Here is an 18,424-nt window from a genome sequence, read left to right as displayed (position 1 = left end):
TAACCTCACCCCGCCCAAACCCATTGAATGCTACACCTTAATCCATAATCAGGAACGAACCTGCGAACACCAAGAGACAAGCAAAGTTACGTTGCTTTTTTTAGCATCCTTGTAACTTTGGTCATTAAAAGAATGGCCGCAAACCGAGGACTACCTGTGTTGCCAACAAAAGGTAACAATTTAAGTGAGAGAGTCCCGAGGGAAGCCATGCAGGGAACACCATATGTATATTGTGCATATTTTATGTGCATATTTGAATGAGCTTCCAAGCTCCGTAAAGTGCAGCTTGGACAGAAAAGTCGGTTGAGTTCTAAACATGTTAAGAGCGGAAATGGAAACACAAAGGCGTCTGATGCAACCGAAGAAGCAGGTTAATAGAATAACAGAATAACAGAATTGGAAGGGACCTTGGAGGTCTTCTAGTCCCACCCCCACAACTTCTGGAGGCAAGCCATTCCACTGATTAATTGTTCTCACTGCCAGGAAATTTCTCCTTACTTCTAAGTTGCTTCTCTCCTTGATTAGTTTCCACCCATTGTTTCTTGCTTTGCCTTCTGGGGTGTTGGAGAATAAGTTGACCCTCTTTTCTTTGTGGCTGCCCCTCAAATATTGGAAGACTGGTGTCACGTCACCCCTAGTCCTTTTTTTTCACTAGACTGGCCATATCCAGTTCCTGCAACTGTTCTCCGTATGTTTTAGCCTCCAGTCCCCTAATAATCTTTGTTGCTCTTCTCTGCACTCTTTCCAGAGTCTCCACATCCTTTTTACATCGTGGTGACCAAAACTGAATGCAGTATTCCAAGTGTGGCCTTATCAAGGCATTATAAAGTGTTATTAACACTTCATGTGATCTTGATTCTATCCCTCTGTTTATGCAGCCTAGAACTGTGTTGGCTTTTTTGGCAGCTGCTGCACACGGCTGGCTCATATTTAAATGGTTGTCCACTAGGACTCCAAGATCCTTCTCACAGTTATTACTGTTGAGCCAAGTGCCCCTTAGTTTTCAAGTGCCACTAAACCGTTTGCAGGATTCTGTGGAAAGACTAACACGCCCATCCCCGTGTTAAGTATTTGGGGAGAATCTGACGGAAACGTCCCCTCAGTGTGGACCTTTTGATGTAAAGTCAAGTTTGTGCTCTGGCTGAAGCTTTTCCCACATTCGGAGCAGGTGTAGGGCTTCTCCCCGGTGTGGGTTCTCTTATGTCTAATAAGGCTCGATTGGTCCCGGAAGTTCTTCCCACAGTCTGAGCATCCGTACGGCTTCTCCCCCGTGTGCATACGCTGATGCGCATTGAGGCTGCCCCTGTGACTGAAGCTCTTTCCGCACTCGTAGCATTTGTAGGGCCTCTCCCCCGTGTGAACCCTTTGGTGCTGAATTAGGCTCGGCTTGTCGGAAAAGGTCTTGTTGCAATCGGCGCACTGGTGTGGCTTCTCTCCCTTGTGGATCTTCTGGTGCCTCAAAAAGTTGGTGCTCTTGTTGAAACTTTTCCCGCACTCCGAGCAACGGTATGGCTTCTCCCCAGTGTGGATGATCTGGTGGGAGGCGAGGTGGGCGCTCTGAACGAAGCTCTTCCCACACTCTAAACACGTGTACGGTTTTTCCCCAGTGTGGATGATCTGGTGGGAGGTCAGGTGGGCGCTGCGACTGAAGGACTTCCCGCATTCCAAGCATTTGTACAACTTCTCCACTTTGGGGACTCCTGGCGTTTTCAGCAGGGTGGATGGACCATGAAAGGTTTTGCTGAAATCAGAGGGTTGGTGTTGTCCATCAGCAAGGACAGCTCGATCCGAAGGAGGGATTAAAGGGCCCAGAAACTTCTCTCCGTTTTCCAGAAATGTATATGAACTCTCTCCTTCCGAAAGCGTTTCCCTATCTCCGGGGTTCTTCCCAAACATACTTTTCTGGGTTTCACTCACGGAAGACATTTCCCAGCGATCACGGAGAGCTCCATTCCTTTCCTCTCCTCCCTCATTGTTTTCCTGGAGTGAGATCGGATGGAGCTCTCCGACTGGACAAGGAAGGGATTTATCGATCCATTCTCCTTGTGGGTCTCTTTCTCGGTGTGTGGGTTGAGCTCGGCTCCAGACTTTCTCTTCAAAGGGTTCCCGCTCGGTTTCTTCAGAGAAATCCCCACACGGTTTCCCCTCCGTTTCACTTTTCCATTCAGATCCTGTTGGAATGAAGATTGGGAGATTGGTTAGAGCACAAACCAATTTTTTCAGAAGTAGCCTCTTCCGGAATATTTGGGGTTCTGGAGAGTGAAAGCAGCAGGACCAGGAGACAGCAGAAGAGAAGAGAAAGAACTAGACCCAAATCACAAAATGCAAAACCTCTCACTGCTACCGTGTTTCCCCAAAAAAGTTCATCTTATATACTGTATAAGACGCACCAAGATTTTGAAGAGGCAAATTAAAAAGAAATGTTTTTGCACTCTGCAGATCTCCCGAAAACGGGCCTGTTTTTCCCGAAAACGGGCCTGGTTTTTTTTGTGTGGAAAAATGGGCATGAATAGTCTTTAAGAGGCTTATAGAGTACTCCTGGGGGCTGGGGAGGCAAAAACAAGCAAAAATCGGTCCACATTTTGCTCATTTTTGCCCCCCCCCCTCAAGCCCTCAGGAGCACTCTGAAAGCCTCCTACAGGCTCTGCACGGCCATTTTTGCAAAGGGTGCGGAGTTTCAGGAGGCCCAAAGTGCTGTATTCAGTCTATAAGATGCACCCAGATTTTTACCCTCTTTTTTGAGGGGAAAAGGTGCGTCTTATACTCTGAAAAATACAGTATATATATATATATATATTTGGGGGTTTGGCGGGGAATGTTGTCCACTGACCCACCTTACTTGCCCCCGGCCTCCTTTTCACTGTCAAGAGGTCTTCAGGCCGGCAAGGGATCAATCCGGAGCTCTGTTATTGGTTGAAGAGGCCGTCAGGAAAGCCTTGCCGGCTGCAGAAGAAATGGGCCAGCGCAGCAGTTGTCAAATTGTGCGAGGCCTGGCTGCAACTGTCCAAAGTTAAGCAGTAGGGCAGCTCCACCTCCCACCATCCCAACTCTAGCTTAATTTTTACCCATGCACCATGGATTGGACAGGGGTCTTAATTAGGGCTTAATATTGGCCGCACATGTGAAAGTTAAGCTAGGACTTACTTTCGGGAAACACGGTAGTAATGGTGATGCCATCTTAATAATATACATTTATTCGTTAACATATAATTTACTATGATATTAATAATGAAATGATAACCTTAATTAGGATAAATAACTGGGCCCCAAATTATAAATTGAGTGTTGGCGAAAAGACTTACAAACCTTAATTTTTGTTTAGATCTTGTTATGAAGGTATACATAATTTGGACCAGAAGAGAGGAGGTGTGTTATAAACAGTAAACAATTGGTTTTTTCTTTTAACTATAATAATAAGAAGGAAACTTTAATGCATACTTTTGGTGATTATTAACTAGAAATGTCAATATCTTTTAGACTGTTTTAGATCTTAAATGGTTATTTTGTTAACACTTATTAATAAGTTTCTGTTTAGAGATGGTTATAAAGGTAAATCTCTTTCGGGCCTGTGGAGAGGAGAGGTGAAAAAAACAAATAATCTTTAGCTAACTACAATAATAACAAAGAAATGTTAATCGATAATATTCAATGATACAAGCAGATGTGATCCACTAGTAAAAGTAAAATGGACATAAGCGTTAATTTGTGAGTTTTGGGGGAGAGGAAAGGAGTGGGAATATTAGATATCTTTTTAACAATGCCAGTAGGTGGCTGTGTCCTTAAAACTCTATTAAATGAAAATGGTGGTATAGTGATAGTAAAATATATAAATTCTAAAATGTACAATTTAAACTGAATGAAATATATGTGATTGTGGAAGAAACGCACGAAATATACCTGTAACCAATGGATACGCTTTCTACAAGATGTAATGAAAGATGTTTTTTTGTGTGTGTGTTTTCCTTTAATTAAAAAAACAATAAAAACTTTCTTAAAAAATAAATAATAATAATAATATACATTTACTATATCATAACTTTTCTCCCTAATTTCTCTTCCAGCCTCTCTTGGATGTAGCGTCCTGAGATTGCTTGCTTTCTTGCCCAAGAAAGTCACTTCCCTGGCCAAAGCCCTGGGCTGGAGCTGGCCCGAATTTCAATTTTCTAAGAAAGAAAGTGGGAGGCTGCCATTTCGATTTCCAACAAGCTTTCCCCTTGATTTAGTTAAGCTTAAAATATCTTCCTCCTGGACAAGGAGGAGAAGAGAACTTGGCAAACTCCGAAGAAACTTTTGACGCTCAGGCATTTCGACACCCACATTTCTAGCTACTGCCTTGAGCTGTGGAATTAACAGGTAGGCCTCGCCTTACGGCCATCACAGAGCCCAAACGTTCCCTTGCGAAATGAGACATTTCTTAAGTGAGTTTTGCCCCATTTTTTTACAATCCTTTCTCGCCACCGATGTTAAGTGAATCCCTGCAGTGGCTAAGTTAGGAACACGGAGGTTAAGTGGACCCGCCTTCCCCATCGACTTTGCTTGCCGGAAGGTGGCCAAAAAAATGATCACGTGACCCCCTGGGACACTGCAACCATCATAAATATGAGTCAGTGGCTTAAGGGTCTGAATTTTGATCGTGTAAACCACTGGGATGCTGCAACGGTCATGAATCATTGTAACTTTGAACGGTGATTAAATGAATTGTCGTAAGTCGAAGACCACCTCCGTTTTGTCAAGCTAAGCTAGACCAATTACATCCCTTGTATGACTGTTCGTTTTCAAAATTGGCAACTTTAAGATGTTTGGACTTGCTCTACCAGAATCTCGCCGATAAACAAGCTGGCTGGGGAATTCTCAAAGTCCACACCTCTTAAGGTTGCCATATTTGCAATACACTGAATTATCTTAGTCCCTCGCATGAGATACTAATACCATTAATATCACCCTGTATAGGGTCTCCTGCTTGAGCAAAGGGTTTTACTGGAGGACCTCCAAGATCCATTCCAATTCTATGATTATGTAATTCTTTTATTCTATTATTCTGTTACCATCATGCAACTGTCCAGTCCAAATGCATACGAACGACACACCTCCAAGATGCATCAAGAATATTGTTGTTTTTTTGGGTCAGCCCATATTAAGAACCTGGTGACTGTCTGAAGGACAAGAACATGGGACTTATCCAGAAACACATTTCTAACGATCTACAAAGAGACGGGATTAGAGCAAGGCAGATGGATTTAGAGCAAGGGCTAAACACATTCACATTTGAATTAAAAAAAGAGAACGATCATTTTCTTTTGATAGTTCCAAGTTCTGATTTCATCACCTGGTGATAACATCAATCTGGGTCAACCCACGGATCTCCAGACAATAATAGAAACGTGCAGCTACCCCAAGGGTTTGCAAAGGTTATTCTGCTTTTGGTGATGTGCAAAAGAACACCACATCAAAAGAAATACCTATGGGGAGTGTTTGGCAGGGCGCCCAGGGCAACCGTCATAAATATGATTCAGTTGCCAAACATCTGAATTTTGACCACGTGATCATGGGGATGCTGCAAAGTAAAAACCGGTCACAAGTCACTTTTTTTCAGTGCTGTTGTAGCTTTGGACGGTCACTAAATGAATTACTGTAAGTCGAGAACTACCTGTTATCACCTCCATACAAATGCCTTTTCTAGGAAGAAATATTGAATAAGGATTTTAAAGGTCGCATCTGTTATGTACAGCCTGTTCGTTTGTTTTAATAATATATTCCTGTGTATTTTATTTGTTCTTTATATGTTTCGTTTAAATATATTTGAATATAAGGAGCTCAAGTTGGGAGCCGGGCTATTGGTCTGAGCTCCGAGCTTGGCAATTTGTTTGGTTGCAAATGTTTCATCACGGTTCAAGGAGACATCGTCCGGGCGCTTTGAATTGTGCTCGTCTGTCGGAGCACTGGTCTTTAAACTGGACCACGCTTCTAACCCAGGCGAAATCAAGGATCTGCTGATTCAGTTCTACAGAGGAATTATTGACTCAGTCATGTGCACCTCCATAACTATCTGGTTTGGCTCTGGTTAGTCTTCTTTAAAGCCTCCAGTGTTGGAGCACCCACAACTTCTCACAATTAATCATCAATTATTTATCAAAAAAGCACAACAAAGAATGTTCTTTCTGAATGAATGGACTTTCAGAAAGTTCAAACTGCCCTGAGCTGCTGATTCAATTCTACGGAGGAATTATTGACTCTGTCATATGCACCTCCATAACTGTCTGGTTTGGCTCTGCAACCCAACAAGACAGACACAGACTTCAGAGGAGAATCAGAACTGCAGAAAAACCAATTACTGACAACCTGCCTTCCATGGAGGACCCGTAAACTGCACGAGTTAAAAAGAGGGCTGTGAAAATATCTACAGACCCCTCACATCCTGGACATAAATTGTTTCAACTTCTATCCTCAAAACGACGCTATAGGGCACTGCACAACAACTTGACATAATGCCATCACTCTGCTAAACAAGTAATCAAATAATTTACTAAGACTGCATTACTATTATTTTTCTCTTCCTTCCTAGTATCTTTCTCTTCCAACTTATGACTATAACCATGTTGCTTGTATCTTTCAATTTACATTGTTTTTATTTGTTTCCTAGTATGATTTGATAGCTTATTAGTAACCTTGGCTATCACTAAGTGTTGTATCTTTTTATTCTTGATGAATGTATTTTATTCTCCTTATGCACACTGAGAGCATATGCACCAAAGACAAATTCCTTGTGTGTCCAATCACACAATAAAGAATTGAACTGTTTCAACCTCTTCCCCCAAAACAATGCTATAGGGCACTGCCTGTCAGAACAACTAGACAAAAGGACAGTTCCCCCCCCCCAATGCCATCACTCGGCTAAAAAACTAATTCCTACAACACTGTCAAAATTATTGAAAAAGGCGGTATTACCATCGTTATTCTCATCTTCCCTATTACCTATCACCTTACCTTCTTATGTCTATAACTTCGTCACCTGTATGTTAAGATTTAAATTGCTTACGGTATTTTTCAGAGTATAAAATGCACCTTTTTCCCTCAAAAAAGAGGCTGAAAATCCGGGTGCGTCTTATACACTGAATATAGCATTTTTTGCCTCCCGACATCCTGTCCCCTTCACCAAAATGGCCATGTGGAGCTTTAGGAAGCTTTCAGAGAGCTCCTGGGGGCTGGGGAGGGCAGAAATGAGGAAAAAAACAGGCTGTTTTTTGCTCAATTTTGCCCCCCCCCAGCCCCCAGGAGCACTCTATAAGCTTAAGGCTATCCATGCCCTTTTTTTGACAAAAAATGGGCCAGTTTCCGTGAAAAATGGGCCATTTTTTGTCGTCCCCCCCACCCCAAGCACTCTATAAGCTTCCTAAAGCCCTTTTTTTTTTGAAAAAAAACCAGGCCTGTTTTCAGGAAAAACGGGTTGTTTTTGGGAGGTTTGCAGAGTGCAAAACCTCTTTTTAAAAATTTGCCTCTTCAAAACCTTGGTGCGTCTTATGTTCAGAAAAATATGGTAATTAGTATCCTAGTATGGTTTATGTTGATTGCTTGTTTAGTATCCATTCACAATCCGTCCCCACCCGAATGATGAATGAATGTTGTGTTCTATTTTTACTTATGTATTGTTTTATGTCTTATTGTCTTGTATTCCCCTCCCCATAAATTGTAAGCCGCCCTGAGTCCCCTCAGGGAAAAGGGCGGCCTATAAATAATAAACCATAAACCATAAACCATAAACCACTAAGTGTTATGATTTGTGATGAATGTACTTTTACAATGACTATAATTATGATTGATCACGTATTGCTTGTTGGCACACTGAGAGCTTATTATGCAATGGAGACAAATTCCTTGTGTGTCTAATCCCACGTGGCCAATAAAGATTTCTAAAGGACTCTATGCTATCAAGGAGATCTGGTTCTCCACCAACGTCAATAAAGAGACATATTGACATCGATCCAGTCCACCATTCGCCAAGAATGAAAGAACTGCATCAACCGCTGTTAGGAATATAATCTAACGGTTGAGTTGGCAATATATAAATAGCAATAGCAGTTAGACTTATATACCGCTTCATAGGGCTTTCAGCCCTCTCTAAGCGGTTTACAGAGTCAGCATATTGCCCCCAACAACAATCTGGGTCCTCATTTTACCCACCTCGGAAGGATGGAAGGCTGAGTCAACCCTGAGCCAGTGAGATTTGAACCGCTGAACTGCTGAACTAGCAGTCAGCTGAAGTGGCCTGCAGTACTGCACTCTACCCACTGCGCCACCTCGGCTCTTAAATCATATAGCAATGCTGTACCTGTTTCTTTAAATCATACTGTAAAATGTGATTGGTTGCTGCTTTCCTCAATCGGCCATAAGAGGGAGCCAGAACGACTGTTAGCTCTTTGTTTGTTAGATGTTGGGCTGATCTGATCTGAGTGTTTTGGAAGCTGGCTGTTAGAAAGTGTCGTGAGCTATTGTAAGTTTTGCAACTGCTAGCAAACTTTGAGTACTGACCTGATTATATGACACTGGACTATGTTATTTGGATTACCCCTTAACTGAAAGACATTGATGATTGTCTGTCTTATCCGTGTATGATTTGGACTGTTTGATGGACTCTGATACCTCTATGGCCACGAAAGTAAAAGCCTACTTAAACTGCAGTGTCTCTGTATGCTGGTTTGTGTGTTCTCCAACAACACTCTCCCAACGCTGAACATACTCGCTCTCCCAACGGGGAGCTTACATAACATCCCAAAAATAGCATCTGAAACAAACAACAGGCACCCCACTACGCAACAACAACAAATAAATAAATAAATCACAACCCATCAGTTCACAAGAAATCGGACCCTCTCTCAGTAACACCCACCCGCTATTCAATCAGACCAAAACCAGACCTTGACTCAGCAGTATCCGAACAAACAACACTAATTTACATCACACAGACAGTACTTAGAACCAAAGACAACGTCTCGGTAACAACAGAAAAGCCAATCCAATAGTCCAAAATCAGGTGTAGCCAAACAAACAACATCCGCACTAATAGGCATCAAATAAAAAGATATTTTAAAGACCAGTGCTCTGACAGACGAGCACACTTCAAAGCCCACTGACGAGGTCTCCTCAAATGGTGACAAAACGTTTGCAACCAAACTGCCAAGCTCGGAGCGCAGACCCACAGCCCAGTGTTTTGTTTACAAAGAAAAATAAACCTTGGCCAATTTTAACAGCGACGTAACAAAACTAATCTGGAAAACATTGCCGAAACAGCAGTTAATTTAAACCAAATTTCTCCCACCCTGATCTTTTCTAGAAGTGTTGCGTCGCAATTCCCCCTTAGCAGGACTACCCATGCTGGCTGGGGATAATAGGAGCCCTAGTCCTGTCAACTTTGAGGGCTTGGGCTCCTCAAAGTGAAACTCTGCAAAATTCCCCAAAGATTGTCCACTTGACTGTAAGGAAAACAGAGGAGGTCTCCTTACCTAAGAGATCAGTACAGGCGTCATCGTTCTCCTGTTTGGTCTCCACATACATCATCCTCCACCCAGCCTCAGATCCAACTTGGCTAATTCTGGAGATTGTTGCTGCCTCCTCTGATAATACCTGAAAAGAAAAGTATGGCGTTGCCCTCTATCAGCCACTGGGCAAAAAGGGTTGAAAGCAGTCATCAAACACAATCTTCAACCATCAGGCATACAAGGACCCTCCAAATTTTTAGGTGTGGCATTCTCCTAAACAAATAATTCCCTCACCACGGTCAAACCATTCACTAAGGCTGCATTTCTGTTACTATTATCCTTCTCATCGTTCCTATCATCCACCTCCTTCCACTTATGACTGCAGGACTGTAGCTTTGTTGCTTGTTTCCTTATGATTTATATTGATATTGATTATTTCCTATTTACATTGATATTGATTATTTCCTGATTGCTTATTTGTACCCTAGGACTCTCACTAAGTGTTGTATCTTATGATTCTTGATGAAGGTATCTTGTCCTTTTATGTACATTGAGAGCATCTGCACCCAAGACAAATCCTTGGTCAATAAAGAATTCTAGAAAGAATTCTAAAGCTCTTTGAGGGCGGGCAACACAGACTAATGGGCTGCACTCAAAGCTGAGGGTACTGGAGAGATGCCAAAGGAGACCACAGTGGTCCTACTTAACATCCACTCATTGAGCGACCGTTTAGAAATAACAACAGCGGTGAATGAAGGGCATTTGCAAAGGGATGGGCTCACAGCGGTGGCCATCGCAATGTCCCCTTAGTCACCTGTTTCCGAATGAATCAGAGTTTCGACATTGCAGCGTCCTGCAGTCCCGTAATCCCACTGTCCACCTTCTTTGCTGACTTCGGACAAAGTCAACAAGGAGGCGAGCACTTCTCAAAAACGCCAACACTGCCCTAGGCTTCATAAACAGAGGGATAGAATCAAGATCACGTGAAGTGTGAATACCACTTTATAATGCCTTGGTAAGGCCACACTTGGAATACTGCATCTAGTTTTGGTCGCCACGATGTAGAAAAGATGTGGAGACTCTAGAAAGAGTGCAGAGAAGAGCAACAAAGATGATTAGGGGACTGGAGACTAAAACATATGAAGAATGGTTGCAGGAACTGGGTATGTCTAGTTTAATGAAAAGAAGGACTAGGGGAGACGTGATAGCAGTCTTCCAATATCTCAGGGGCTGCCACAAAGAAGAGGGAGTCAAACTATTCTTCAAAGCGCCTGAGGGTAGAACAAGAAACAATGGGTGGGAACTAATCAAGGAGAAAAACAACCTAGAACTAAGGAAGAATTTCCTGATAGTGAGAACAATTAACCAGTGGAACAATTTGCCTCTAGAAGTTGTAAATACTCCAAGCTGCACTGGCTGCCTGTTGATCTCCGGGTACGCTTCAAGGTGCTAGTTGTCACCTACAAAGCCCTTCATGGTATTGGATCTGGGTACTTGAGAGACCGCCTACTGCCAATTACCTCCACTAGACCAATTAGATCCCACAGACTAGGCCTCCTCCGAATTCCATCAGCCGCCCAGTGTCGACTGGCGACTACCCGCAGGAGGGCCTTCTCTGTGGCTGCTCCGACCCTTTGGAACGAACTCCCCATGGAGATTCGTACCCTCACCACCCTCCAGGCCTTCCGCACAGCCCTTAAAACCTGGCTGTTCCGACAGGCCTGGGGCTAAAGACTCGCTGCCCCACTTCGAATGGTATGATTGTTGTGTTTTTTAACCATGTATGGTTTTATGTTTTTTGTAACTTTGTTTGTTTTTCCCTCCCTTTGAGTTGTGAGCCGCCCTGAGTCCCTTTAGGGAAAAGGGCGGCATACAAATAAATGAAAATGAAAATGAAATGAAGACAATATTTTATAGTTTTAAAGAAGAGATTGGATAGCCACATGTCTGAAATGGTATAGGGTTCCTTCTCTGAGCAGGGGGTTGGACTAGAAGACCTCCAAGGTCCCTTCCAACTCTGTTTAGTGTAATTTTAATTCTAATTCTTATTCTATTCTCTCTTCATTCTCCTCTCCTCTTCCTATTCCATTCCATTGGTCGCAAATGGCAATCAGGTAACCCATGGGACACTACAACTGTGCGGTATCCACCTAATGCTGGCAACTGGGCGGCTGCTATGGTGGTTGGCGGGGGTCATGTGGTGTCGCACCGTGTGACCACGTCATTATCAAGAGAGGTCCTAATTGTGAAAGGTCCGTGGTGCTCGCTCCTCTTGGTTGTTTTCTTGCAGATGTTTCCTTATCCAAACCAGGAAACATCCCCAATGTTGAGTAACATCATTGGTCCTGATTGACATTTATCTAGTTGGGTAATGAAACATCTGCAAGAAAAACAGGGAGCACCAAGGACGCCTCGGGTCAACCCTGAGCTACAAATATTTTCCCTTATTGGTCCTCATTATCATTGGTACCCACGCACCACTTGCCCTCGGGTGGATTATCAACAGATCAAAGTGGGGAAATGAAAAAATGAGTTGGGCAAGGACTCTGTCCTGGGACAACCTGGTCATCAAGAGCCGAGGTGGCGCAGTGGTTAAATGCAGCACTGCAGGCTACTGCTAGATCAGCAGCTCAGCGGTTCAAATCTCACCGGCTCAGGGTTGACTCAGCCTTCCATCCTTCCGAGGTGGGTAAAATGAGGACCCAGATTGTTGGGGGCAATATGCTGACTCTCTGTAAACCGCTTAGAGAGGGCTGAAAGGCCTATGAAGCGGTATATAAGTCTACTGCTATTGCTATTGCTATTGCTATCAATTCCCTTCATAAGAAAGGATCCATTGAAATACCCCTGCATGATGTTCCCACGTGTTGAGCTCTTCCTTCTTCCCAAGGAAGTCTTCGACCAAGACCACGGCCTGGGAGCAGCTCTCTGGGCCGCACGCCCGGACCCAGCGCTGCATCTCCGGCGGTAGGATGGCCAGGAACTGCTCCAGGATCAGCAGCTCCACGATCTGCTCTTTGGTGCACACGTCCGCCTTCAGCCACCGCTGGCAATGTTCCTGGAGTCGGCTGTAAGCCCCCCGGGGCCCTTCCGCTTCCTGGTAACGAAAGCGCCGGAAACGTTGGCGCTGTTCCTCCCGCCGCTGGGCATCCCTTTGCAAAATGGCTGCCTTCACTTTCCCATAATCCCCCTTGCTGCATCCTTCCAGGTTCAGAAGGGCCTGCTCGGCTTCTCCCCTCAAGGCTGGCTGGAGCCGGGCCACCCATTCCTCCTCGGGCCACCCACAGGCTCGGGCCACCTGCTCGAAGGAGTCCAGGAAGGCCAAGCTATTTTCCCACGGATCCTCGGGTGGTTTAGAGCTCCCCGAACGCGGGGTCTCCACCGTCTTCAGGAACTCCCGCCACTGAGCTTCCCACTGCTGAAGGGATCCCTCATCTGGTTCCTGCTTGATCTCTCTGCTTGTCCTTCGGGGCGGGGACTCCCCTCTGCGAGGGTCTTTCTTTTGCGGGTGATCCCTGAGGTCCTGCTGTTCCATTGTCCTTCAGAGAGACTCCAGGCAAAAGCACCACCAAGCCCGACAGTCCGGAACCTGCCCTGGGATCCAAACTGTTGCAACTGTCCTGGCATCAAGGGCGATTCCTCAGGTTACAATCTCTGAATCCTTGTTGGTCAAGAAACAAAAGCTAAGGACACAAAAGGAATTTGCAAATCAGCCACAGGGAATTAGATTAGATTAGATTAGATTTATTAAATTTATATGGAATGCTGGGCGGCTTGAGGTTGTTGGGGTTTTTGATCTCACATTATTGAATAAGCTCAAAATCATGAAATAATACTATAATACTGTATAAATTATATATACATACATATATGTATGTATGTCTGTGTGTGTGTGTGTGTGTGTGTATGTATAGATGTATGTGTGTGTGTGTGTGTGTGTGTGTGTATATATATATATATATGTGTGTTTTTATGTATATGACTTTAAGTATGTGTATATATATATATATATATATATAAAGTCACAACCCCTGGTATGCCCAAATATGGGAGGAAGGTCACACTTCCACTCTCTGTCCTTCGGCTCGTCACAAGAGACCATCCAGACAGAAACCCAATATTTTTTACTGTTGCCTTTTTGTTACATTTGTTATATTTATGCTGATAAATAAATAAAGGGAGACTAGTATAGATCTATTTCAAGCTATTTAACTCTCATCAGCTAGCCATATTTGGGCATACCAGGGGTTGTGACTTTAAATATATACCTTTCACCCTGGCCTGGCTGACAAGGATCAATGGTTAACACATCTGCCTAAGAGGCAATAGAGCACAGGTTCGATTCCCAGCAAGGGTATGGCTAGCTGATGAGAGCTAAATAGCTTGAAATAGATCTATACTAGTCTCCCTTTATTTATTTATCAGCATAAATATTATATATATATATATATATATATATATATATATATATATATATATATATATATATATATATATATATATATATATATATATATATATATATGTTGCATTTGTGCTGATAAATAAATAAAGGGAGACTAGTATAGATCTATTTCAAGCTATTTAGCTCTCATCAGCTATCCATACACTTACTGGGATTCGAACCTGGGCTGTATTACATATTAGGCAGTTGTATTAGCCACTAGACCACAGGCTCTCCTCCTTTATCAGCTAGGCCAGGGAAATAGGTATATATTGTGTCACAGGTTCGAATCCCAGTAAGGGTATGGCTAGCTGATGAGAGCTAAATAGCTTGAAATAGATCTATACTAGTCTCCCTTTATTTATTTATCAGCCCAAATACAACAAAATGTAACAAAAAGGCAACAGTAAAAATAATGGCTTTCTGTCTGGATGGTCTCTTGTGATGAGCCGATAGACAGAGAAAGGAAGCAGTATGCTTCATCCCATATTTGGGCATACCAGGGGTTGTGACACAATATATATAATTTATATATAATTTACTACTATATAAATTGAACTATAATTTTATCTTTGACTGTGATTCCACTTTTACCATTTTAGAAATAGTTATCTTTTATGATTTTAACGCTGTAAGCTTCCCAGAGTTGTTGGCAAATAAATCAAATAAACTAAAAAAGCCAAGCCATCCCTTAGCACTGACAATGTTACCTAGCCAGGTAATGAAATGTCAGCAAGAAAAGAATCCAAGCTCGGAGAGCTTCAAGGACCCCACATTTCCACCCTGAGCTACCAAATATCCTCCTTGAGAAGAAAGAAAAGGATCAATATTCTTTCAATAATACAACTACCACATCTTACAATACTAGACAACACAGTATCAACAGTAGAGACCTTCTAGTTTCTAGGCTCTATCATATCTCAAGACTTAAAATGGACACCTAACATCAAAAACATCATCAAAAAAGCAGAACAAAGAATGTTCTTTCTGTGCCAACTCAGGAAGCTCAAATTGCCCAAAGAGCTGCTGATTCAGTTCTACAGAGGAATTATTGAGTCTCTCATGTGCACCTCCATAACTATCTCTTTTGGCTCTGCAGCCAAACAAGACAGGCACAGACTTCAGAGGAGAATTAGAACTGCAGAAAAAACAATGGCTGCCAACCTGCCTTCCATGGAGGACCCGTAAACTGCAGGAGTCAAAAAGAGGGCAGTGAAAATATCTAGACCCCTCACATCCTGGACAGAAATTGTTTCAACTTCTGCCCTCAAAATGACACTATAGGGCACTGCACACCAGAACAACTCGACACAAGGACAGTTTTTTCCCCCAATGCCATCACTCAGCTAAACAAATAATTCCCTTATCTACTAAGACTGTATTACTATTATTCTTCTCTTCCTTCCTAGTACCGATCTCTTTCCTAGTTCCTATCTCTTCCCACTTATGACTATAACCTTGTTGCTTGTATCTTTACAATTTATATTGTTTTATGTGTTTCCTAGTATGATTTGATTGCTTGTTAGTAACCTATGACTATCACTAAGTATTGTACCTTATGATTCCTGATGAATGTATTCTATTTTATTTTTCTTTATGTACCCTGAGAGCATCTGCACCAAAGACAAATTCCTTGTGTGTCCAATCACACTTGGCCAATAAAGAATTCTATTCTATTCGCTCTGCCCTACCCCACAAGGTTGTTGTTCGACAATAAAATGGGGGTTTCTCTATAAGCCACTTTGAGCTCCTGAAGAAAAGGGCTTATACATGCACAGGAATGAATAGCGCTAATTATTATTTTTTGGCATTTTATATCTTAAATGCACTTATGTGAATTAATGAATAGTAATTTGGACTTTAAATTTGGTTAAAAACCCATAATATAAAAAAAAATACAAAAATTAAAAAAAAATGATAAATTTGAAGACAATTTTGCATGTTGTGGCAAATCATGACGTCTAGGAGTTTTTTCAATCTTTTATTTGTTTTCAGCACACCAAAATACATGGAAATTAGATGAAAACAATCAAACGGTTTTTTAGTAGCAGACCTGTGTAATGGGTATAATTAATGTATAACATTATGGTATGGCTTTTTTTTTTCACGTGCAATATAGACACTGTATTATAATCTACAAACAATGCGCATGGAGTAACAATGTGATAGCATGAACAATCACAATGTTTACCTTGTCTCCTTTTTTTCCAATTTCCCCCCCCGTCCTTGCACCACAAAGGCATCTGAGCGTGCTGTAAACCTTGATGTTTTGCTCTCGCACGTTGTTTCAGATTTCTTTCTTGCTTCCGGCTGTTTGCAATTGCGATTTAAATTAAAATAATGATAATGGAGAAACCCTGCTGGGAGGCAGATGCCCGTCCCTACCTCCCAAGCTTCCCCCCCCCGCCCCCAAAAAAATCCATTTCCGGGGGAGGAGCCAGTCTAGGAAGAAGACTGCAACGTTCACATCCTTTTGCAATCTTTTTTTTTTAAGCCAAAAAGGGGAGACGCGTCCCGTCTAGCCCTCTGCTGGCTGGATCTTTCTGATCCTCTCTTTCCTTTTGCTTTTTTTCGGGTGTGTGTGTGTGTGTGTGTGTGTGTGTGTGTGTGTGTAGGTAGGTAGGTAGGTAGGTAGGTAGGTAGGTAGGTAGGTAGGTAGGTAGGTAGGTAGATAGATAGATGATAGATGATAGATAGATAGATAGATAGATAGATAGATAGATAGATAGATAGATAGATAGATAGATAGATAGATAGATAGATAGATTTTGGGGAAACCCTTTGTGCTCCTTGCTCCTAAGGAAAAATATGTCTTTGTGCTCTCCCCAGGGACCCTTGAACGCTTTGCAGCGCTCCTGATTAGATCATAGAATAAACAAGAGTTGGAAGGGACCTTGGAGGTCTTCTAGTCCAACCCCCTGCTCAGGCAGGGAACCCTATGTTGGAAGAAATGTCCTGGGTTCAACCCCAAGTGGGGAAAAAGACACTGGAGACATGGAGGCTGCTTGGAAAGATGGTTTATTGGTGGACAGGACCACATGGCTTGAGCCCTGAACAGAAAAAGTGATCACATGCTTCAATGTTGGTGGAGGAGAAGAGAAGGAAGGATTGAGATGCTGAAAGTCCCTGGTTTTATGCCCTCTCTGGCCTTTGATCTTGAGCTTGTATTCTGATTGGTTGTCAGACTCCCATGGGGCCACGCAGGGGCAACTCTCTAGGCTGCGTTTGGAGTCCAGGTTTGGTTGAGTTCTCAGATGCCATGTGGGGAGTTGGGTAAAGGGCCAATATTATCATGCCTTAATCCCATCCCCTGGAGCTGAAGGGGAGAACTCTTTATTATGTAAAGTGGACTAGCTTGGCCTTTTTTTTAATAATTTTTTTTTATTTTTGTTACATAGACAACATATACACACAACAATGGAAAAACAAAAAAGAAAGAGAAAAAAAACACAAAAAATAAAAAAACCCATCATCACATACAGCATGTCGTTTGGTTACAGGTGTTTTAACATTTATCATTCTTATACATTTATTATTTCATTTAATAAGTTATAATTTATTATATCATTATACCCAACTACATTTCCCCCCCCCCACACACACCCCGTATCTCTCTGTTATATATTTAATACACACAACAATTTAAAAAAAACCACATACACACACACAAAAAAAGAAAAGAAGAAAAAAACACACAAAAAGGAAAAAGAAAAAAAACCATCATTACATATAGCATGTCGTTTGGTTACGGGTGTTTTAACATCCACATCCTCAAATAATATTTACCATATCAAACTTTTCATCTAGTATAACTGAATACCTCACTTTCATTCTACAATATATATTCAGTTACCATTAGTATTATTTTTCCCCAGAAAATATACTTATGTTCATTATTATCCTTGTACTTCATACTTTCAAACAGAGATCTTATTCCTTCATTTTTCAACAAAACGTCACCATATATATACCAGTTTCAATTATTCCCTTATTAAAATTATTTATCAACAGCAGAATATCATTGTAATACGTTCTTAACATTATACATTATATCACCAGACCTCTATTGAATATACATAAAATCATTATTATCCTTATCCTTTTTAAAGCAAAAAATTCTAAAATATTCAATTCATTGATATATTAATTTTTCATTGTATCATTATTAGTTTATTTTACAGCATAGTTGTATCATCATTTAACTTCTTCAATTAAAGCATAAGTATATCATTTTTCATTTCCAAGTGTTTTTTTTCCCCCTAGCCACCGATAAAACAAATCCCATATCTTATAAAATTGCTCATCCTCTTGTTCTCTAATTTCAAGTGTCAATTTACTCATTTCAGCACAGTCCATTATTTTTCGGATAACTTCTTCCTGTTTTGGTATTGTTTCATTTTTCCAGTTTTTTGCAAATACAATTCTGGCTGCTGTTAACAAATTTACAATCAAATATTTTAAGTCTTTGTTGTAGATTTCTGGTATGATCCCCAATAGAAAGACCTCT

General features: G+C 41.8%; 1 protein-coding gene across 1 annotated transcript; it reads right to left on the bottom strand.

Moving 5' to 3' along the window:
• Positions 1–210: 210 nt before the first annotated feature.
• LOC106544875 (zinc finger protein 18) lies at positions 211–16,293 on the bottom strand. The gene is made up of 4 exons (XM_087711183.1): positions 16,109–16,293; positions 12,319–13,156; positions 9,498–9,618; positions 211–2,171 (listed from the first exon to the last, which is right to left on the bottom strand). The coding sequence occupies exons 2-4, from the start codon at positions 13,006–13,008 to the stop codon at positions 997–999; spliced, it is 1,986 nt and encodes a 661-aa protein (XP_087567309.1). The 5' UTR covers positions 13,009–13,156; positions 16,109–16,293; the 3' UTR covers positions 211–996.
• Between the last annotated feature and the right edge of the window lie 2,131 nt (positions 16,294–18,424).

The sequence above is a fragment of the Thamnophis sirtalis genome, unplaced genomic scaffold (assembly GCF_051295495.1).
Source record: "Thamnophis sirtalis isolate CommonGarterSnake01/CBP01778 unplaced genomic scaffold, rThaSir2_p1.2 scaffold_3, whole genome shotgun sequence".
Lineage (NCBI taxonomy): Eukaryota > Metazoa > Chordata > Lepidosauria > Squamata > Natricidae > Thamnophis > Thamnophis sirtalis.
The sequence above is the reverse complement of the archived record's forward strand: the minus strand, read 5'-3'. Positions and strand labels throughout refer to the sequence as shown.

What these genes read in the sequence shown, in the direction of transcription:
- LOC106544875 (XM_087711183.1), bottom strand. Translation starts at nt 13,008, where the DNA reads ATGGAACAGCAGGACCTCAGGGATCACCCGCAAAAGAAAGACCCTCGC. An exon ending in CGTGGGAACATCATGCAGGG is followed by an intron (nt 9,619 to 12,318) that starts GTATTTCAATGG and finishes TTTTCTTTTCAG; the next exon opens with GTATTATCAGAGGAGGCAGC. An exon ending in CGCCTGTACTGATCTCTTAG is followed by an intron (nt 2,172 to 9,497) that starts GTAAGGAGACCT and finishes TCATTCCAACAG; the next exon opens with GATCTGAATGGAAAAGTGAA.